The sequence below is a fragment of the Talpa occidentalis genome, unplaced genomic scaffold (genome assembly GCF_014898055.3).
Source record: "Talpa occidentalis isolate TD23 unplaced genomic scaffold, MPIMG_talOcc4v2.1 talOcc4.6, whole genome shotgun sequence".
Taxonomy (NCBI): Eukaryota; Metazoa; Chordata; class Mammalia; order Eulipotyphla; family Talpidae; genus Talpa; species Talpa occidentalis.
In genome coordinates this window covers 133,897,242-133,918,937 of record NW_023604972.1, presented here as the reverse complement: position 1 = coordinate 133,918,937, position 21,696 = coordinate 133,897,242, and the positions used below count along the sequence as shown (strand labels likewise).

The 21,696-nt window shown below is 57.3% G+C and overlaps 1 protein-coding gene across 1 annotated transcript in view; it reads left to right on the top strand.

The window, feature by feature from the left end:
- The first annotated feature begins 2,468 nt into the window (after positions 1–2,468).
- The window catches only part of TRIO (trio Rho guanine nucleotide exchange factor), a 245,181-nt gene continuing 225,953 nt past the window's right edge, over positions 2,469–21,696 (top strand). The window contains exon 1 of the mRNA XM_037529214.2: positions 2,469–2,622. Within this exon, the coding sequence (XP_037385111.1) occupies positions 2,469–2,622 (154 nt within the window). The remainder of the gene's footprint in view (positions 2,623–21,696) is intronic.

The window sequence follows — 21,696 nt, the reverse complement described above, 5'->3', positions numbered from 1 at the left end:
TAAATAAATAAATAAATAAATAAATAAATAAAAAATTAAGTGAGGTTCAGATATTGCTCAGATTTTCTTTAGTCTTCACTTGATGTCCTTTTGGGGGGTTTTACGATATCATCAAGAGCACTACATTACAATTAGTGTCTCGTTTCCTTGGGCTCTTCTTGGGCGTGATTTTTTAAAAAACATTTATTTATGTATGCATACAAGAGCTGGGGTGCAGGCCAGAGGTGTGGGGTGAGAGGGTTCACCAGAGACAGAGTGGGGAGCAGAACAGGAGGATCTACTGAAGAACACTGCTGAGGGGAGCAGCGGGCGAGGCAGGAGAGGTCTGCTGCGCCATGTGGGTTAGCGCCCTGGCTGGGGATTGAACTCGTGCTGCAGTGACTGGTGATAGCTTGATAGTGCTCAGACTTTAACCCCTGTGCCACCAGGGATGCCCCGACTTTCCTTATTGTTGATGAAACTGGCAAGGCAGGGAGGCTGAAGTGAAGCCCTCAATTGGGATTATTCTTATGTTTTTCTTGTGAGATTGGGTTTATGTGTTTGGGGGAGGAAGACCCTAGAGATAAGGTGCTGTTTTCATCATATCCCATCAAGGGTGCATGCCGTCATTTATCACCATCACTGTCAGCCTTGAGCACCTGGCTGAAGCAGAGTTTGTCCTTTCTCCATTGTAAAGTTTTATTATTATTATTATTATTATTATTATTATTATTATTAACTTCTTTCCATTTCACACTCTGTGGAAGAAAGTCATTATGTGGGGCCCACAGCTAGGAGAGGGGGGATTTCTTTTCCATTTTCCTGACGGTGGAGTCTCTACAGAAGTGATGCGGAATTATTCGGCTTCAGAGATTCATCTCTTTTCCATGAATACATTATTTTATCGTTTGTTTTTATCATTCACTGAAGTATGAGCTAATGGCTATTTGTTTCATGCTTTGAGTGGAGTATTGCTTTATTTAGTTTGTTGTTCAAATTATTCCAGCTTGGGCCACTGGTGGCTCTTTCCATGGTCTCCTGTGTCCTTTAGACAAACCCTCACCTTGTTGTAGTGTTCATCAAAAAACATTTAGGGGGAGCACCTCCTTACCTTCGGGGACAAGACGCCCTGGGTGCAAAGGTATATCTCTTGCCCCAATCCTAGAGTGAGCCACTTCCCCAAGGAGACCCGGGCCCTTGATGCAGAGTGATGCTAAAAACCGGCCCCACATCCAGGTGCACCTGCTGCTTCTGGGGTGTCTTTCTAAGCACACTCAGCTGACAGAGCAAGGAGAGCAGACACGCTACCCACCGGAACATCTCTACCTGCAAATCTTTTTTATATTCATGTGTGTCTATATGACGCTAAAAACGAGTTCACAGCGAGGCCTCAAATTCAATCTAGCCTCCCACGGGTCATTCTAGCATCTTCGGGCCACATCTGGACCTTCCCCCCGACAGGGGAAACCCTGGTCTCCTCCACTCGTTCATGCAATTCTTCACCCCAGCACAGCCATCCAGGGGCTTCATCCTCCAGTGAGTAAACCAACCGACCCGATCTGGTTTCTGTTTTCTTGTTTTCGCAGCCTGGGCCCCTCTAAGCTCCGACACCCTGGGGTGCCCCCCAGGGCTTCCCCCTCTCACAGCCCTGTCCTGGCGCCTCGCCCTTGGCCACCTGCCCATGACGGCCGAAGCAGGATGTCCCCCACCCGCCTGTCCTTTGGGCTCTGGGCTCCCCGTCCCCGTCCTGGACCTCCAGCTGCAGTGAGGCCCCAGATCTGATTTCACAGCTGGGAAGCGGGGTGACCCCAGGAGCTCAGCGACTCCCCCCACCGGCTTCAGACCTGGAGATCACCTGCTCGCGGGGTCTCTCTGCTCCTTCAGCTCCTAGTATGCAGCCCCGTCCAGGCAGCCGCCCGGCAGACGGAGCAGCGCGGGGCGCGGGGCGCGCGGGGCTCGGGGCGCGGCTGCGAGGTCTTCCGGGCCGGCCCGGCCTCTCCGCGGCGGCGGGCGCCGGGGGGCGGGACGCGCCGCAGCCCCGCCCCTCGCCCCGCCCCCTCCCCGCCCCGCCCCGCCCCGCCGAGCCCACGCTCGGGCCCGGCCGAGGCTCGCCGGAAAGCCCCGAAGCCCCTCTTTCTCCGCCCGCTCCGCCCGCGCGGCCGCCCGCCGCCCCCGCCCCGCCGCCCGGGAAGGCAAGATGGAGGCTCGCGGCGGCCGCCGGCGCCCGTGATCGGGAGCTCCGCGCCGGCCCCCGCCCTCGCCTCGCCCGCGCCCCGCGCGCCCCGGCCGCGCCGCCGGGCCGTGGCCCCGCGCCCCGCGCCCCGCGCGGCCGGTCGGGCTCCCGGGCGCGCCCCGCTCCGCGCGGGGCTCCCCGGCCGCGCCGCCGCCCGCCGCCCCGGGGCTCCGCGTCCCCCGGGGCCTCGGCGCCGCCAGGCGGGCCCGGCGCGGGGGCGCGCGGCGCCAGGGGCGCGGGGCCCGAGCCGGGCGCCATGAGCGGCAGCGGCGGCCCCGCCGCCCCCGCCGCGTCCTCCGGCCCCGCCGCCCCGGCCGGCGCGGGGGGCGCGGGCTGCGGGGGCGGCGCGGGCGAGGGCCCCGAGGAGGCGGCCAAGGACCTGGCCGACATCGCCGCCTTCTTCCGATCCGGTGAGTCGACGCGGCGCGCGCGCGGTCCCCCGGGCGCCCCGCCGCGCCCCGCCCGCGCCCCGCGCCCCGGCCCCGCGCCCCGGCCCCGCGCCCCGGCCCCGCGCCCCGCGCCCCGGGCTCCGCCGCTGCGCCCCGGGCTCCGCCGGGCCGGCCTTTGTCTCGGGCGCGGAGGCCGCCGGGCGCGGGGAGGGCGGCGCGGGGCCGGGGCCGGGGTCCGAGCCGGCCGGGGCGCGCGCCCCGCGCGCCGCCGATCGCCCCGCGCGGGCCGCGGCCCCGCCGCCTCCGGCCTCGCCCTGCGCGGCGGGGAAGCGGCCGCCCGGCCCCGGGCCCGGCCATTGTCCCGGGCGGCCGGCGCTGCGGGCTCGGGGGCGGCGCGCGGAGGCGGAGGCCGGCGCGAGAGGAGGCGCGGGGGGCGTGCCGGGGCGGCCCGGGCCCGCGGCGCCGGCGCCTCCTCCTGCCCCGGCCCAGATCCCGCGCGAGCCGGGCCCGCGCCCCGCGCCCCGCGCGCGCGTCCCGGGGCTCGCGCGACTGGGCGGCGGCGGCGCCCGCGGCCTCGGGGCGCGCTGCCCGGCGCGCGGGGCCCGGCGGGCCGGGAGGATGCAGACCCGGCGCTGGAGGACCGAGGAGGGCGGGCCAGGTGCGGGCCGGGCCGGGCCGGGCCGGGAGCGCCGCGGGGCGCGCGCCGGGGCGGGGGCGCACGCTGCTCCGCGGCCGCCCGGAGGATCCCCACCCTCCCCCGATTCCGGCGAGGTCAGCCGGGGCGCCGGGCCGGGGCGCGCGGGGGGCGGCCGTCCGCGGGGCGAGGGAGCCGCGCCGGTGCCGGCGCCCGAGCCGTCTCCACCCGCTGCCCGAGCCCCGCCGGGGAGGCTGGCGCCTGAGTCAGCGGAACAGATTGGTTGTGGCTGCGAGTGACATCGCCGGCACCACAGTGTCAGCCGGGGGTGATGCGCTCCCGGCGCGCCTCTCGGGCGAGGCTCCTGCGGACGCAGAGGCCTGGGCAGCGTGGGCTCCTGCAGACGAGCCTTTTCGCGCGCTGGCCCGGTGAGCAGCCCCGGGTGACCTCCTAATAGCAGAACCGGGACGGCTTCCCCTCGCGCCCTGAAGCGAAAGTCTAGCCTGGCTTCTCCGTCTGCTGCCGCCGCAGGGTAATGGATCCCGTGCGGGGTCGGCTCCTCTCTGTCAGCCGCGCCTGCGCCCCCGAGATGGATGTTTGCTGCTTGTGAGACCAGACCTTGGCACACCTTTGTCAGGCACAGCGGAGAAGCCTCCTCTTCTGCTCCTAAGAGCCCCAGCAGACATCGGGTTGGGGGGTGGGGAGGGCGCGCCCTGACAGTGTGGCTCCCCAGGATGCATCTGGGGGAGATAAGTCTGTGGGTGACCTTGCCTGACCTGTGCCTGCCCCGGTGACCGGCTCCTGTTCGGCCCCTGTGGGTGCCCAGTTTGGGGCAGACCTGGCAGTGCCGCTGGCTCGCTGCCTTGCTGCCTCCCCCCTTCCCCAGGGCTGCGCAGACGGGAGCCAGGGTGGGCAGAGACGCCTGTCCTCCCAGGGGTCATCCGGAGCATCTTTGCAAAATGCCTTTCCCTCCTCTGGGCAGGTCTGAATCCCTGACCTAGATCTCGGCTGTGGCATCTAGGTCAGTGCCACCCGGCCGAGGGCAGAGAAGGGCCCTTCCCAGGGCTGGCAGGGGTGGTCCGGGAGAGGGTGCCGAGGCTGTGGTCCTCTCTAGTCCCGCAGCCTGAGTCCCCAGCACCTGCATGTCAGCCTCCCCTTTTCTGTGGGTGGCTGATGACTTCAGGGCAGTGAAAGCCCTTCCCCTTGCGTCACCAGCCCTGCGCCCCGTCGCTCAGGGTCCCACCTCCTCTGCTGTCGTTTCATTCTCCACTCACGCCTTTGGCACAGAAAGGCCTGATTCGCTTGGACAATCCTGACCGTCCTTTTATAGACCTGGCACTTGCAGGCAGGCAGCGCGGCGAGTGTTAAACCGGACTGAACTATGTGGGTCAAGTCCTGGTGCCTGTGCAGTGCAAGGGCAGCTGCGGCTTCTGCAAGTGTTCGTGAATTTCAAACTTCGCTTTCCTACTTTGCAGGGAGCTTAGCTCCCAAAATAGATAAAGCAGATTTCAAACCAAAAAAAAAAAGAAAAAAAGCCATCACAGGCATATGCTAGTCCAGTTTCTTTCTTTCTTTCTTTCTTTCTTTTTTTTTTTAAATGTTTTTTATGTTACAGGAGAGGAAGCAGGCTTTTCGGAGAGGGGGGTCCAGGCTGGAAGCTGACCCCCATTCTGTGCTCTTCCCTCATGCGGCTCACGGCCAGGCCTTTGCTTCCATTCATTCGCAGCCCCACTGGGACCAATCACTTTTATTGCCAATCTATTTTGGGGCTCTATTCTTGTGGCAATAAATCATTCTTTCAGAGCTCTCTATTTAACCTTGCATGAGAGTGTGTGTGTGCGTGCGTGTGGGGGGGGGGTGCTTACATAAACGCATTATTTTTAACCTGCTTGGCATGTTTTAGGTTGGCATTAAGTGAATGTGTAGAGAATAAAGATTTGTGGTTATTTGAAGCATCACGACCCATCTCACCGGATTTCTTCTTCCTTTCTAAATGCCCCAAAGGGTTCTCTGTGTGCAGAATTTCCCAGATCCTCATTTCCACCTGAAGTCTTACTGCAAATTATATCCAATCAAATTAAGCTTTAATTTATACGTGTGCATTTCTCGCATGTCTTCCCTTGGGCCCTGGCTCTCCCGAGGGCTTGGCAGAAGAAAGTGCTCCTTGCTGCGTACCCTGGAGTGTCCGGGGAAGCTCTTCTCCTTTTTGGGCCTCATGCCCTCCTGCCGCTTCCGTGTGGGGGTAGAAGGCTGGCAGCCTCGGTCTCCGCGAGCCCCGCAATGGTGACTGTCTTTGGAAGTCTGTCCTGTGGCCCTCAGTCTTTTGAAAGGGGAAGTTGAAGAAAATGTAATTTGAGAGCGAATGTTGGTTTCTTTTTGGGTGGCTCAGCGAGGCATGGCTAGAGGAAAGCCAGGAGAGAGCTAAAAATAATCCAATAAGTCACTTTCAAGACATCAGAGGAGAGCTGTGAAACAGTCTCTGGAAGCAGCTTCTCATTGAGACCTTGTCAACTGACTTATTGACGTGGGATATTGTATTTTTCCTTTTGCAGTTTCACCCGCCAAGGTTCAAGTGCAGATGTAAATAAGGCCGTTTAACCATGTAAGTGATTAACCCAGATTTCAATGAAGCCACCGGTTTTGGCCAAAGTGAAGCAGGTGGTTTAACTATGTTCTTCAAATGTCTATTAAAAATGTGTGATTTCACTGGTCCTTTTGGACCTTTCAAACGTTTTGGTGAATTTGGGATTTGTTACTAACTGGTGGGAGATGTGTCTGAAGCTGTCATAATCTAAATCAGCTCAATCTGATACTTATTTTAAGGTCATTCGCTGAACTCCTCTGCCGAGGAAATAAAACTTTATCTCATATCCTTGGCAGAATTCCAGAGAAAAGTCAAATTCTTAATCAATAGCCACACTTTGCTGCCTAGTAAAATCACTTAGGTTGATGGGGATGAATTGTGTTTAACTATAAAAAAAAAAAGTCTTAATAACTCTCTCCACCTCTCCCCAATTCTGTAATGAAGTGCTTTTTATTTCCCTGAGTGCATTGTCTTGACAGAATTTTAGTGGCACCAGTGGCAGGAATAGTAGCTGTTTCCTGGGCAGTGAACTTGAGTGGCTTTGAGTGTGAATCCTGCTGTTCTCGTGGGGGGTGGGGTGGGGGAGAAATGAGCCTGAGGGGTGCCAAGGGGTGTAGGAACCCCTGTCCCTCTTGAGCCCTGTGGACTTAGGGGAACCCACAAGGTGCCTGCAGGGCTTGTCTTGGGTCTGGGGTTGCGTCTCCTATTTCTTCTCCATGTTTCTCAGCCCCTTTGGAGCAGAGAACCAGGTGCAAGAGGGGCCCACGTGGCAGGCAGCGGGGCAGGTGGGTTTAGAGGGCTCAGGGCTGGAGTTCTGTCCCCTCCAGATTCTGCTGATGAGGGACTGAGGGTGGCCAGTCTGCTCAGTGACCAGGCCTGGAGGAATTCTGCCGATGTGTTACTCAGCTGGAGCCATTCCGGGCATTCCTCTCGCTGTCCCTCTGAACCCAGGGCAGGGGGGGTGCTGAGCAGGGTGGGGACCGTGCTCCCGGGGCTGGCCCTGTGCCCTCAGTAGATACGGCTTCTTAGGGCCTTTACCTCACTCCCCTCACCTTCTCATTTCCTCACCCCCCCACACTCCCTCCCCTCCATGCCCCCCCCCCCCCGCACCCCAGATTTTACTCCATCTCTGCCAGTTTATGAAGAGGACCTGGAGCTCCCCTGGCTTGAGCTTCCAGCACCTCTCCCCCCCTTTTGACCTTAGATGTCCTCACGCTGCAGACGCCCTGTTGTTCACAGCTCCCTGAGGGTCTCTCCCTGCCTCCTGGGGCCCTGGCTCTGCTTACTGAGCAGTTGTCACCTCGTTTCCTCTCTCTTTGTTTCCTTTCCCAGTCTCGAGGAAGCCCCTGAAAACCCAACTTGGCAGCCCCTGCCCCCTGGTGAAGGTCGCCTGGGGTCGGGGAGGAGTGAGCCTGAGGGGTGCAGGAACCCCAGGCTTCTGGAAGGGCTTTCTTCCCGATGAGACTTCAGAGGGAGTCTGGGATATTAGGTCTGATGCCAGATGTGATGTGGAAATATAAAACCTCATTTTGGTGATAAATATACTTGCTTTTAGATTACTGCCTACTTTAATTAGCTGCACGTCTACTCCTGTCTGGTTGGCGCGTGGCGGAGGCCTCCAGCGCGCACACCTGGCCTCTGGGGCACCCCCTCTGGGCAGCAGGGCCGGGAGTTCCTGGGACAGAGAAAGCGGTGCCGGCAGGTGGCACAGAGGACGCCTCCCCAGTCTGGGGGCCTGGGGTTCATGGGGCCTGGGCAAGTCTGTCCTCAGCGCTGGATCCAGCTGAACGGGCTCTTTTTCTCTTTAGGAGTTTCTGGGGGCCGTACTTGCTGCTCCCCACTGTCCAGCCTGCTGGGAAGGCTGGGGGTCCTTGGCTGCTGCTGTCGTGGGTGTAAGCAGCTCGGTGGGGACAGATAGCCAGCAGGGCTGCTGCCACTCCGCGGACGCCATGTGGAGGCCACAGGCTGTGGCCCCTTCCGTGACATCCGGACCCCACCGCAGGCACCAGACACCCCATTGCCAGGGGGTGCATGTGGTGGTGGGGTGACTGCAGAGGGGCACGTGGAGGGCTGTTTGGGGGATGATGGAACTGTGTCGTGTACTCGTTGCGGTGATGACATGTTAAAGCCATTTACTGTACACGAAAAAGAAGTTACAGTTTCGTGTTCATTGAAAGCGTAACGTTAATAAAAGGCTGACAACAAACTGAGGGCATCGTTTATTACAAATCAGAGTCAAATATACCTAGCAAAAAAGGGCTTCTCACATCAGTAAGAAAAGACAATCCAAACGGAAATTAGACAGTTCAAAGCAGCACAGAGGCCAGCAAGTAAATACTCGGCCTCCCTAGGAATCCGTGAGTCCCGAGGAAAACAGTGTGACGCCAACAAAGCCCAAACCCACTGTAAGTCCGCCTCCGGGTTGTTGGATTATTGCAGAAAGATTTTCTGTTGATTTGGAAGATCGTACGCGTCACTCCAGCTGCCTCTGGGGCCAAACTTCCCGTGCTTTCTCGGGCAGCCCTGTGAAACTTTAAACGCGGCTATGGGGAAGTCAGGGCCTTCCCTGGGATTCTGTAAGATGTGTGACTTGGGATCCCCGTGGCATGTAGTCCACCGACTTACACAGGAGACAAAACCAGCTTTGGGTAGCAGCAGCCACCAGGGCCCCGCTTCTGATTTTCCCACTGCCGTGAGTTTCGCTGCTGTGCAGTGGGAAGAAGGTGGAGCAGAAGCCGCGTGTGCAGGGCTGGCTTCAGGCCTCGTCTTCCTCTGCCCGAGAGGGCATTTCTGGGGCCAGTTCAGTGGGGGGAGGAGCAGCTTCCTGGCATCTGTGTCTCTGGGAGGTCGCCTGCCCCCACCCCCCACCCGATGCTTTTGCAACTGCCAGGTGTGGAATATTGATGGTCAGTGAGTGAATCTATAAAGTGTTGCTTTCCCCACTTAAGATTCATAACCATAAAATAAAGCTGTCTGTTCTTGAACTTGAGAAAAACAATTCAAATTTAAAAGTATCCTTGGATATTTTTAGATCGGGTTCGTTGGTGTCTGGTGTGTGTGTGTGTGTGTGTGTGTCTTGGAAAAGTCATTGCCCCAGAATTCTGTGGAATAGGTGGGTTCAGTGCAGGAAGGCATGAACGAATGTATTCGAGACTGATATTTGAAGTCCTTTAAAAGAACCCACATATAAGCGACTTGTGCTCCAGGACAAAATGTTTTCATTTTAATTGGAAAGTTGTGCGTGCGAAAGGTCTGCGGGAGCCGGTCAGCGCGGCCTGTGTGCATTTCTGCTCCTCGGCCCTGGCCGTTCCCCACAGTCATCTTCTCTCAGGGACCCGCATCTTCAGGGACCCCTGCTTGCTGGCTGTGGAGGGTTCACAGCAGCTTGGCACACAGAGCGGAGGGCACCCCCCGGAACTTGATTCCGAAAGTTTTACTTTTTCTTACTTGCTTTTACTTTCAGTTAATTCTTGTTCTGCCCGACAGATGTGCTGGGATGTGCGGGAATGACAAATACTGCTTGCTGAGTAACTTTATTAGTTTAACCCTCAGTGATGAGTGCCCCCGAGTGCACTTGTTCTAGTTTTACTCTGATGCTACGCGCACATACTGGGAAATCATAATCAGACTCGAATGTTGTGTGGAAGTGGTTCTGCTTGTCTAGTTTCAATCACCGCAGTTCAGATGCTCTAATGTCTTCACATCCACATAACGGGAATGCGTTTCTTGGTAGCCTCATGCTCAACAAGTAGATTGTTCTTGACCAGAGTCCCTTCTCACAACACAGTGAGGCTGGCTGGCATGCCGGCGGCCACTGTGAGCTCTAAAACATCAGAACGTGCCCAGAGCAGAATGTTTCGCACTTTCTTAAGAGTCATTTCACCTCCATCTAAGTTGCGCTACCCTCCTCCTAATATATCCTGGGTAAGGAGCCTTGGGAGTGTGCAGAAATAATGGCTCCCAGGCCATCCATTTTCCCCCTGTGCCAGTGGGGTTCCAAGGTCCTGAGGGGTCTCCCTGGCCAGCACTCTAGGGAGCTGAGCTGCAGCCTGGCCTAGGCTGGTAGGCTGGTCGGGGTACATGTTCCTCGCCCGTCCCTCCCTGCGGTGCCCCAGAGGCAGGATTCCCTGTCACGCATGTCCTCCTCCCCCGGCCTGGCTTGGCTGTCCATCACAGGCGGGCTTGGCCTGCACCTGGAAATCCTCCAAGAGTAAGGTGGGGTCCCTCCCTTTCCTGCTCCACCTGCAGGGTGCCATGCAGTTGTCTGGGGGAACCGGGGATGTCCAGCCCCTCCCCCAGGCGCTCCCCACTCTGGCTGGAATCTAAATATTCAGCAGCAGCTGCCAGAGCCAGGTGAGAGTCCCGCACTCCTGTCCTCAGGGTCAGGTGACACCCTGGGAATTCTGCCCCCCTCGGAGAGTAAGCTGAGTGCGTTTGGACAGTAGCAGCGTGCCCATAAGGTTAGGACTTAAAATATCCTGTGTTCTTTTCTCCAGATGCCAGTAAGGCCAGTCTTGTCCTCCAGGCAAGTCTGATGGCATCCGTCCCTCTCTCAGGCTGTTACCTCTTCTGCCACTACCCACTTCCACCTGGGGGCCTGTGGCTCCAGGTACCTGTGAGGTGTTTCAGGTTGTGTTTCTCATATCAAATCAGACCCCTCTTCCAGGAGGTGGGCGTTGTTCTGGAGAGCTTGAGTAACCTGCCCATTTGCCCAGGGCCTGAGCTGGGGTTTCAACCCAGGAGGGAGACGGCATAGCCCCTAGGCCCTTGCCTTGCCTGGTGGGGGCGTGGGGCAGCGACCCTGGTCCTTGCACGCTGCACCAGGCCCTACCCTGTAGTTCCCACGTCTTCCCAGCTGAATCCTCTATGCGCTGCGCAGGTTGAAGCTGTAATTGACAGTCTTACGCCAAACCAAGGCCGAGTGGAAGAGCCAGGCTGTCGCAATCGCTTGCTGGTCTGGCCTGTAATTTAGTTCCTTTGTCTTTCCTCTTCTCACCTAATTAAAACTGCCGTTCCTCTTCACATAAATAACCCAGTAACCCCAGCTTCCAGGGGCAGCGTGTGGGCTCAGCCCAGCCGGCGGCGGCCTGGTCCCGGAGGAGGGCCCGGCCTGCGTCCCTCGTCCTGTCGCCCTGCTGTGTGTGCTCGGATGCCGGGACGGGAATTCTCTGCTGTCGGGCAGGCGGGGGCGTCGGGCAGGCGGGAGACGCGAGTGGGCTGCTGCGTGTGGCACGTTGTGAGGCTTACGAGGGCTTCCTTCCTAAGTTAGGAAGGGCCGGGGTGGGGGGGAGGTCCGAAGGCGGTGAGGCTGCTTTTGGGAGCTCCTGCTTGTCAGGTTGGTGTGGGGCTCCCCGTGCTCCCCGCGGAGCCCTTGTTGCATCATTCGTTTCTGAGCTGTTACTCGTGCTGGTGGCTGCGGGGTCGGGTGGGGAGACAGTGCTTGGGCACCTGCTCTGGGTGCTTCTCCTGGTGGGGTGTGTTTTCGTCACTTGCACCTCAGGATTGCAGTTTGGACAGACAGTGCTCGCCAGGTGTGTTCCCACGGGGATCCCCAGCTCGGCCTGCTCTGGGACGCGCCCTGGGCCCGCGACCCGCGCTTACCCGGCAGCGCTGGTCGGGGTTCCCGGCGGGCGTGCTGTCTCCCGAGGGCGGCCCTCGGAGGCCCAGAGGTGCCCCGGGCTCCACACAGTTACCTGTTTCCTGTCCGCCTGGTTTGTTCCGGTGTTTCTGAAGTTTCCAGGTTTTTGTTTTTGTTGAATTCTTGCTTTTGGAAGATTTTAACGTTAAAACAATGCATTTTCCTGCTGCTGAGTGTGACATCATGGGCTGCCCTTGACACCCTCTCGCAGTTGGCTATCCCAACCGTGCAGCACGCAGCTCAGAACGCGCCAGCTCGGCCCACCCCGCTGGAGCACATCTCGCTGTGTCGTCGTGACGGGGGGGTGGGTTCATGCTTCATAAGCCAGGTTGACCAGGCGTAAGTTGGGTTTTTTTCTAGTCAGAAGCCAGGACTCAAGACTGCTGCTGTTTTACCAGTTCCCCCCTTACACACACACACACATGTGTAGCATGTACATGTATGATGTGTGTAAGGTACATGGGTCTCGTGTCTGAACCACCTGAGCCAGCTGCAGAGCGGACGATGCTCTTCCCTCCGGGTGGTTCGCTGGGAACTGTCTGAGAGCCATTCTCTTACATAATCATCCAGTGCAGGAAATTAATTTTGACACAATAGCATCACCTCAAGCTACTGGCTTGAATGAAACGCCACCAGCTGTCCCAGAAACATCGTTTCTGTCAGTTAGCGAGACACCTGTGGCCCAGGACTTCTTTCAGCACCCACGTTGCAGTCTGCTGTCTGGTCTTCGACTTCCCTTCAGGGGGGCCGTTCTCCTGGCCCTTCTGTGTGGTTACCTTGATGTTTTGATGTTTTCTGTTTGTTTGTTTTGAAAGATTGATTTATATTCATGCATACAAGGACCGGGGTACAAGGCAGATGTGTGGGAGGGTGAGAGGATTCACCAGAGACAGAGCGGGGAGCAGAACAGGCAGACTGACCGAAACACACTGCTGAGGGGAGCAGCGGGCACGACCGGAGAGGTCTGCCGCACCATGTGGGTAGCGCCCTGGCCGGCCAGACAGAGGCTGCAGACAGCTTCACGGTGCTGTGCTCAGCCGCCTGCGCCACCAGGGAAGCCTGATGTTCTGATGTTTTTGAAGACGACAGTCAGTAACTTGGGAGACCACCCTGTGGGGACAGTCTGCTTCTCACTACCACAGGCGGGCCCCTCCCCAGTGCGCCCCTGGCCTTGGGAGAGGGTGACTGCAGATCCCCCCACCCTTGTGATCAGTTAGCGTTTGTAGGGAGATGATCTCATGGCCTTTCCTCACTTTCTAGCTTCCATGGATGGTTTTTGCTGGGACCCGTGATTGCCGTGATGTCCCAAAATTGGGGTGGCTCTGACTTCACGTACCTCCTGTGTGTTCCTGGGGCGTTGGGCTCCCTAGGGCTTTCCCCGCAAGGAAGCACTTTCCTTCTGCCCCGCTTGTCTGTTTATACATGGCCTCCTGGATTCCGAGCTTATGCAGTGGGTGCAGTCTGATGCTCAGACTGTCCAGGGTCTGGTCAGGGGTGTCCTTGCAGCCCGGCTGCCTCCCAGCATTTTGTGAGCCCTTCCTGGGACTCTGACTCAGGGAGACGGTCCGGGCTTGGGTTGTGCTTCCTGGCTCTGGCCTGGGGATCAGCCATTTCTCCCAGGAGTCCTGGTTGTTGTTCGCAGAGGATGGAATTCAGAGACACAGTGCAGGCACTTGCTACAGAGCTCTCAACAGACAGAGCTGTGGAGGATGTTCATACGTGTGAGCGGTCACCCGTGGCCCCCGCACACGCAGATCCACAAACCTTCACATATGCACACACCTTGCCCCGTCCTCACCCAGCCAGCCTTCCATCCCCCGTCCGTTCACCTGCCCTTCCTTCCTTCCATCTGTCCATCCACCCTCCATTCATCATAAAAACCCCGAGTTTTTGCTCACGCCTTCACTGCTCGTCTGCGTCCACAGGTGCAAATTTTCCAAACCTGTAATTCCTGACTCTGACACCAAAGGCTCCCCCAATATCTTCACTGGCTTGCTCAGCCCTCGGACACGCAGAGAGCAGTGTCAGAGGCCCCCCATGAGACACGAGCCCGCACCTCCCCGCCCACGCCCGAGATGGACCGCGAGCCCTGGGCTCTGCTTCGCCGGAGCCTTGTCGTTAGTCTCCTGAGGAGCCAGGTGACGCCACGAGCCAGGTGACGCCATGCGCTGGGGCTCCCCAGAGGGTGTTTAGGGAGAGACCCGCCAGACTCCATCAGCAGCTCGCTCCCTGGAGATGTGCAAGCACCCCGTGGAAAAACCGGGAGTTGCCAGAAGGGAAGGGGAGATTAATATCTAATAAGTACAGTTTATAAAGATGACACCTGTTGTGGGAAAAACACTCCGTCAGCCGCCTCTCCCCATCGGGACTGGGAAAGTGCTGAGATGGTGGGAATGAGTGATGAGGTGGATGCGAAGGTCAGATAGGAAGGGGGGTGAGAGGACCCCCACTTGTCTCTTCCGGGGGCTCCCTCGCATGCTCGAGTAGGGCATGGAGCCTTGAGTGTGAGTCAAGACTGGAGGCTGTTGCTGAACGTGGCTTCCCGGAAGCCCCCTGCGCGGGGGTAACACGGCCGCTGTCCTGCTTCCGAGGCGAATTTCTGGGAGGTGTGTGCGCCCACAGGTGTAGGAGTCCTGGGACGGCGGGCGTGTCCTGAGCTCCGCGCACACTTGCTGCTCAGGGTCCCCCGCCCTCAGCGATGGCAGAGCCAGGCGTGGCCGGGAGAGGTGATGTCAAGCGTCTGTTCTGTTCCCTGCGAGCATCTCATGCTTTGGTGTCGTGGGGGCACTTACCCTCTTACTCGCAGAGGCCCTCCTCGCAGGGCATGTTGGCAGGAAGGAGGGTCATCATTTGCTGATTAGTATTTCGGTGGGGAAAGGCTTGATATTTGGACTGTTGAGGAAATTTGGAGGGGCAGAGGTTGTGCCAGGGGGGCGGGGTGACTGAATTCTGCGGGGTGGAGGGTAAGAGCGGATGGGACTTCAGGTGTGATTCGCTATCACTGGGTCGTTTCTCAGAACACGTCGGGTTGACGACCGACATGAGATGGGGTTCAGGAGTCTCAGTCACAAGGGGAGGGCGGGCGTGACTCCCGGCAGGTGCTGTATTTTGGGGTAGCAAAGGGCACTCTGAGGCTTCCCAGTGAGCGTCTGCGGGAAGCGGCCTGGACAGTGACGGCCCGGCCCGGGGTCTCCTGCGGTGAGCGTGGCTTCTGTGTCCTTGAGCGCGGGGGCCCACGGGAGCGGGAGCAGCCGCAGCCGGGAGACCACTGTGCGCAGAGCTGCCACCGCAGACACGGGAGCCATTGGCATAAAATCGCATATGCTCCGCTGCGAGAATCTCATTGTGCCTGTTTTAGAACCGAGTTGACACTTCATACTGAGTATTTTAGCTTCACTTAAAAGAGACATCTCAGAAAGAAAAGTCTGTGTGACTTTGGAATTATTTTCAGGCTCAGTCTCCAAAAGAAATGCGCCCCCCTCCTCAGACTTGTGGTCTTTCCCCCTGATGATAGATGGTGGAACCTGTCCAGCGGGTTGGAGTTTTCCTGCGGGCGTAGCCTGCCCCCAAGCTGCCCGCAGAGACCCAGGTTGGGCGGAAGGCGGGGGCTCCATGGGGCGGCGACCTTTGTGGTGTTGGGTCTGTCGAGTAGAGTCACTGGGCACTTGAGGTGCTTTTCATCCTCAAAGGACTTGGCGGGCATCACTGCGTACCAGGGGCAGGTGCGTTGCAGCTGGAGAAGACAAAAATAATACTCCGGCCAGTGGGAGTTCATGTTCTAAAGGGGAAGATGATTAGGCACATTCTCTTTTGGCCTCTTTAAAAAGTGTGCTGGGGAATAACGAAGAAATTAAAATGGTAAGAGGTGATCATGCCCGCAAGTCTGTCTAATTGAAATTGCTCTCAAGGTGAAAATGAAATTTGAGAAGCTCTTGGAAAGCGTCGGCGCCCGGTGTCCCGCGTCTGCCCGCGCTGGTGTTTTCCCCGTGTCGCCGATGAGGGTTTTGGTGAAGGCTCACTTTCGGGGTTCTTTGCCTGGTGGCAGAAGCGCTTTGTGGCCCAGGCCGCGTGGGGCTGCTCTGTATGTTTGGGACATGCAGGTTGGTCAGCCCCGCCACGGCCCTCAGCCCTCCGTCCCCCAACGTGCACCCCACTCACAGTGCTCTCGAGCCTGTCTTTCTACGAGGTGCTCCCGCCTCCTCTTGGCTTCCTCACTGACTCAGCCCTGGGGTCATTTCCTTTTGGAAACTGCACTGGACCCTCCCTTTCCGGCCTGCTGGCCGGGTGCCTGCTGCCTGCTACTGGCTCTGCTCTGGTTCTGGTCCCTCCGGGTTGTGACTTCCTTGTGAGGAGCCAGGTTTGGTTCGGCCCCAAGGAGAGGCACCATGAACCCTGGCGTGGCCTAACCCAGTCCATATCAAAATCGTCTGGGTAGTTAAAGAGTCTAGAATTTCTAGAGATTCTGATTCGCTAGTTCTAGCACAGGCCCTGGTGTCTGTGTTTGCAGAGTCCTGCTGGCAGTTCCCATGCACATTGGCAGGGCAGGGAGCACTGAGCGGTGCCCGGCACACAGGCTGGCTGTGGGTTACGGGGCATGGCCAGTTCTGTTACGTGTGTGTGCAGTTTGCAGAATCATCCCATTCACACACCGGAGGGGCCAGAGGTGCAGCCCGCCTAGGTCAGCACAGCCTTGCCGCGGGAGAGCCTGGCTCCCTGAGTTGCTTGCCGGACAGGCGGGCTTTCTGCTGTGTGAGCACACTGAGGCATGACCGGCCTCCAGACTCGTGTTTGAAGTCACTGTGTTGCCATAGAGATGTTAGGTGGTGTTGAAGGAGATTAGAGGAATCACATCGTAAATTATCAGAACAGATGGCTTGTGATTTAACACTCTCCTGGCCCATATTCTTTGTACTGAGACTTGCGAACATTTTAGAATATCACTTCTTACTTTGTTCTTTCTTTCTTTTTTTTTTTTAATAATAAATTTTATTTTTATATTCCCCCATACAATTGCAAACGCCCCATTCTGACCCCAATCCTTCCCCTCCCGCCCCCTACCCCCCAAAAAGTGTCTCTGGTTCATAGTTTTTTGTTGATTTTGATTTTCACTTTCTTATATTCATTTTCCTGGTCCCTTATTTAAGTTTTCTAGATTCCTGCTATGAGTGAGACCATCCGGTATTTTTCTTTTTCTTTCTGGTTTATTTCCCTGAGCATGATCCCTTCCAGCGCCATCCATGTTGCTGCAAATTGCATGTGTTTATCTTTTTTGAATGCTGTTACTTTGTTCTTTCACCAGTAAAAATGGCACTGAGTCCTTGGATTTAACATGGGCATTGCACACCCTGTGCATGCACTGTGCCTGGCAGTGACTTAAGGTGGGGGCACTTAAGACATTTTAGCAACAGCTTCTTTCCCTCTGCTTTTAGAACCCACATGTCATGCTTTCGAGTTCAACCTGGATTTCGTATTCGCCTCTGTTGCCGTGACAGCACGAGTCAGGTATACCTTTTATCTCCTGCCTTGGTAGTGACGGAGACGTGGCCTCAGCTTTGTTTGCAAGGGACCGTTACAAGAGCATGCGGATTCAGGTAGCACAGTCACTTTCAAGGCATGGAGTTTGTGCAGCCATGTAAAGGGCGTTTTCTAGAAGGCATTGAAAAGATGTTTTTGTTTTCCTGTTCTGGTCGGTGGTGGTTGCTGCTTACTAAGGACAGCAGTTCTGTGTCTCTTGTCGGGAACCGAAACTGTGGGGAGTTTTGATAGACACACACGTACACTTGCTTATGAGTCACATTGTATAAATGACCACAGTGGATCGGTGTCCTCAAACCCAAGGGATCTTACTAGTGATTGAATTGTCAATTATAATTTAATCATTATAAATCAAATTCAAAATATATTTTATGTGTGATTTAAAAATTACAAAGTAACAATTAAAAAATTCAGTAAAACCTACCTTGTCTTTTAGGTACTTGTAGTTACACGTATATGTGAACATCATTTTTAGGTTTTTTTAGTCTCACAGTTTTAAAGCATTCAGGAAATCCTCCTAGAACTTTCCCGCTCGCGTCCTCGTGGGGCCGGCTCTTCCGCGCCCTGCGCTCAGGGCTCCTCGCAGAGGGATCAGGCAGGTGGGTTTTCCAGCCTCCAGACGTTTGCTGCGTTGCTCTGTGTGTGTGTGTTAAACTGAGTCCAGACGTGACAGCGCTGCTGCTCTTGGCGTCCGCCTCTCCCCTCGCCTACGGGGCTGACGATTCCGAGGCCAGGCGCGCGCAGCGGTGGGGCGTAGCGAGCCCGCCGCACTGGGTGTTGTAATCCTCCCTCCGATGAGTCATTCCGATGACTTAGTCCTTTGACACCTCTGTGTCAGTGGAGGAAAGGTTTTTAAAAAGTGCTTGGAAGAGGTATCAGAAAGTGTAACAGGGTGGTCCCCAGGAAAGGGGGAGGTTCCCTGCCCCACCCAAGGGAGGGTGGAGCTGAGCAGGAAGAGGAGAAGCTGCAGAAGAGACTGAGGAAGGAAGCAGGATGGAGCCAGCAGGAGACCTGGAGGAGGCGCATGGAGCCTAGAGACACGTGAAGAAACTGCGCTTGTCTTTTGGTCGTGGACTGGGTGACACAGATGTGGGTGAGACCCGTGGGGAGGTGACCATGGCAGCTTTTATCTTGATGTTGATTTTGCTCTTTTCCTTCCGGGCTTGTCCAGTTGTTTGTGACCCTTTTCTGTGGGTCCCCACTGGAAGATGCTTTAGACTTGTAGCAGGCTTTGGGGCCTTGTTCTGGGCCAATCCCATTTGGATGGACTTTTACCCACGAGGGGATGGGTAACTCTGGATGCTTCATTTAGAAACTAGACTAGAAACTAGAAACTAGACTCTTTGCCTTACCTGTATTGTTTCCTAGTTTTATTACAGTTCCTTCCCATTAAAGTCTCCTATGTTTTGTGCTGATGTGGCGGATGGCAGAACCCATTTAGAATAGGCAGGTTTGCAGGGTTTGGGCTGACCCTCTCCTTGTCCTATAACAAAAGCATCTGGAAAGCAGCTTCATCGGCCGGCCCTGGAGCCCCACGGGGTGGGGGCAGAGCGTGGGCTTCGGCCCAGCTCGCGGCAAGGTCGGCTCAAGCTCCTCCAGGGAGCTCCCAGCCAGTTGGCAGTGGCTGCGGTGCATCCGGATAAAGTTGCCCCGTTCCTAAAAAGCATGGCTTTTGGGGATGTTACATGACTCTGAAGCCACCTGTCCCTGTCATAAGGGGAGACTGGCCCTGGATCTGTCCGGAGCCGATTTACACCCAGGGCAGAAGCGCTCCGAGCGCCCAAGCCAGGGTCCTAAATTGTTTGGGGAAGGTTTGTGCGAAGGCCTCGCAGCCAGCTGACCCAGGGAGTTGGTGGTGCTTTCTGTGAGCTGCTTTGTGGCTGACGGGACGTCTGATCAGCTCCGGCGGCCGGCTTGGAACGAGCCCCGCTTTGCCCCCCGCGTGAGCCTGGGGTTGCTGCTGGGACGTCCATCTCATCCCCGAGTTCCTGAGTGTCACTTCCCTCGCAGTGGGGCGCCCCTCCTTGGGGGGTCTGCATGTTGGTTCCCATCCAGGCTTACACAGCCAGCCCAGGTGCCCTGAGGTGTCGCTGTCACTCACCTGTTGAGGTGCTTGTTGGACACCCCACAGGCACCAGGGCCCGGCGCGCTGGGCGGCGGAAGGGGCTGTGGCCCTGGAGGGCGAGGACCTCCCGTTCCTGCGCAGTAGCTGTGCTTTTGCCTCTTCCAGGTGCCCGTCCGAGGGGCCTCCTCGGGTGAGGAGGTGGGTGCACCCAGCCCCCACGCTCATGCCAGCCCTCCCCAGACAGGCCCCCGCCACCCAGAGTGGACTTTTGTCCCCATTGAGGGTGTCCCCTGAGCTGGCTCTGGCTTTTCTGGCCTTCACAGCTGGTCAGGACAAGTAGGTGGGGAGGGTCAGGACAAGTAGGGTGGTGGCGGGGCACGGCCCTGACCCCAGACTGGGAATTAGTGAGTCCCTCTAGCTGGACACGTTCCCTTTCTTAATCCTCTCTCCTCACGGCTTCCCTTCCGCCCCGCCCTTCGCCTGTCAGCCCCGGAGAGCCGGTGGGGGCCGCTCCCTGCCCTCGCCGGGCTGTGCTGGAGGAGGCCCAGGTGGGAGTTTGAGGTCTGGGGCCAGAGTGGAGGGGGATCCGCCCTGTGGCGAGGCTCTGGGGCCTGGTCCCCACACAGCCCTGGGCTGGCCCAGCAGCGCCCCCGCCCTGGCCTCTGGGGTCTCCCTCAGCGTCTCCTGCTCGACCCCCTGTCCATTTGCATTGTCTGCTGGCGCTTGGCAAATGGGTTTAACAAACAACACCTGCCCTTCCTTATCTGGGGGTAATTGAATCCGTTTTCCTAAATCAGTCCTCGTAACTCGATTTGAATTCCAGTTGCCCATGTCATGCAATTTCTTCTTGATATTTTGTTTTTTAAATAATGAGAATTTAATTTGAAAGTTACTCATTGAGGTGATGGTTAAACACCGGGTATGACGTGGGGGTGTGGGTTCCCACCTCTTCAGGGGGATGTGACCGCACCACCCCCACCACCAAGGTGCCCTTCGTCCTCACCACAGCCCCGCCCCCGCTCGCTGCCCAACAACCCTCCCCCCAGCTCTGCAGCCAGATTTCAGGGGGTGTTTTGGTTTGGTCTTTTCCTTCGCTTTGTGTTTCTGTTACGCCTGTGAGTGAAATCATCAGGTATTTATTTGCCTTTGTCCTGACTGATCTCACTTAGCAGCACCCCTGCAGTCCCGCCGCCGATGGGGTCTCAGATGGCTTCATCATTTCCGTCTAAGCTGTGATTTACATTGCTCAGGAGTCTGCTGGGTGGCTGAGCAGAAGTGGCTCAGGCTGGACACTTACCCGTCCTCCCCAGCAGTGGGTTGTGGGGAGAAACGGGGGAGCCCTGGTGCTCCTGCCCCGGGCATGCTCGTGTGCCCTGGGCCGTGGACACAGCCCCTGGGAAGGTTTGGACACTCTTGTTGCCACTAAAAAGAAGTGACAGCGTCCCACGGAGCTTGCCACCACCTGGCTTTTCCCTTCCTGTTTGCTGAGAGCTGTGAGACTCGAGACGGGCAGGGACCACGCCGCGGGGGCGCGCGTGCGATGAAAAGAAATACAAGCGAATAAATGGGTCCATGTGTGTCTAAACGTCTTCATATCCAGAGTCCTATTTTGAATTATCTTTTACCTCCAAGGTGTCAATGCCCAGGTGTAGCTACTTTTTTTTTTTTAAACACGCTATCGCACTCCACCTTGGAGAGCTGTGCCCCAGGGCATTTTACAGAAAGAGGCTCCGCATCTTGGGGGGCTTTTCTTCCAGCCCTTCGCTGTCCTCCTGCACAAATTTCCTGATTCTCCCTGACGGGGCACGACTGTCCCCTAGCCTGGCCGCGCGTCTGCTGCTGTGGTCTGCTCCCCGCTCGTCCCTCGGCCTGCGGGCTCGCCGGGACCCGGGGCAGGCCGCGCTGACCTGCGGCCGACTGTGGCGGCAGGTGGAGGGTGCAGGAGCATCTCCTGCCGCGTGTCCTGCAGGTGTACGGTCTCGTCACCTCTGGGTCTGATGTCCCAGCGAGGAGATTCTGGGGCGGTCACCCTGGGGGAAGGGACGGTTTCTGGCTCTGGGGATGTTCACAGAGGCGAACTCTCAAAGTCGGTTAGGAATCTTCTCGGCCTTCTCTCCCCTTCTCCACACTTTACTTCCAGTTCCGGGGCCCCCACCGCCTACCCCTTTCAAGGCTTTATTTACATGAACCTGAAAACAGGCCAACACCACCTTTTAAAATTGTGCGCCTCGGTATGAGGGCAGCCCAGTTTTTCATAAATAGGTCAAGATATTTCTACAAAATAGGGTTTCAGAGCTAGTATCCTTTAAAGAAATAGTTATTTTAAGAGAAGCTGACCAACGTTCACAGCGTAACTCGGTGGCAGTGCCTGGGAAGCCTGGGGTGAGCCCGCCTGGGTGCCCTGCCGGGGGCCTGGACCCTGAAGGGCGGGCCTGCTGAGGGCAGCCGGGGCGCGAGGCTGGGGCTGGTGTGGAGGGGAGAGGCGGGCTGTGGACCTGGCAGGAACCTGTTTCCCGGAGGCTCGGGAGGGGCAGCCTCCCCACCCCTCTGGAGGGTAATTTCTAGCTTAGATTTTTTCCAGTCATACTAGTCCCTTTCTGGACTGAGCTGCTACATTTTTTTGTTGTTTGATTTTTAGG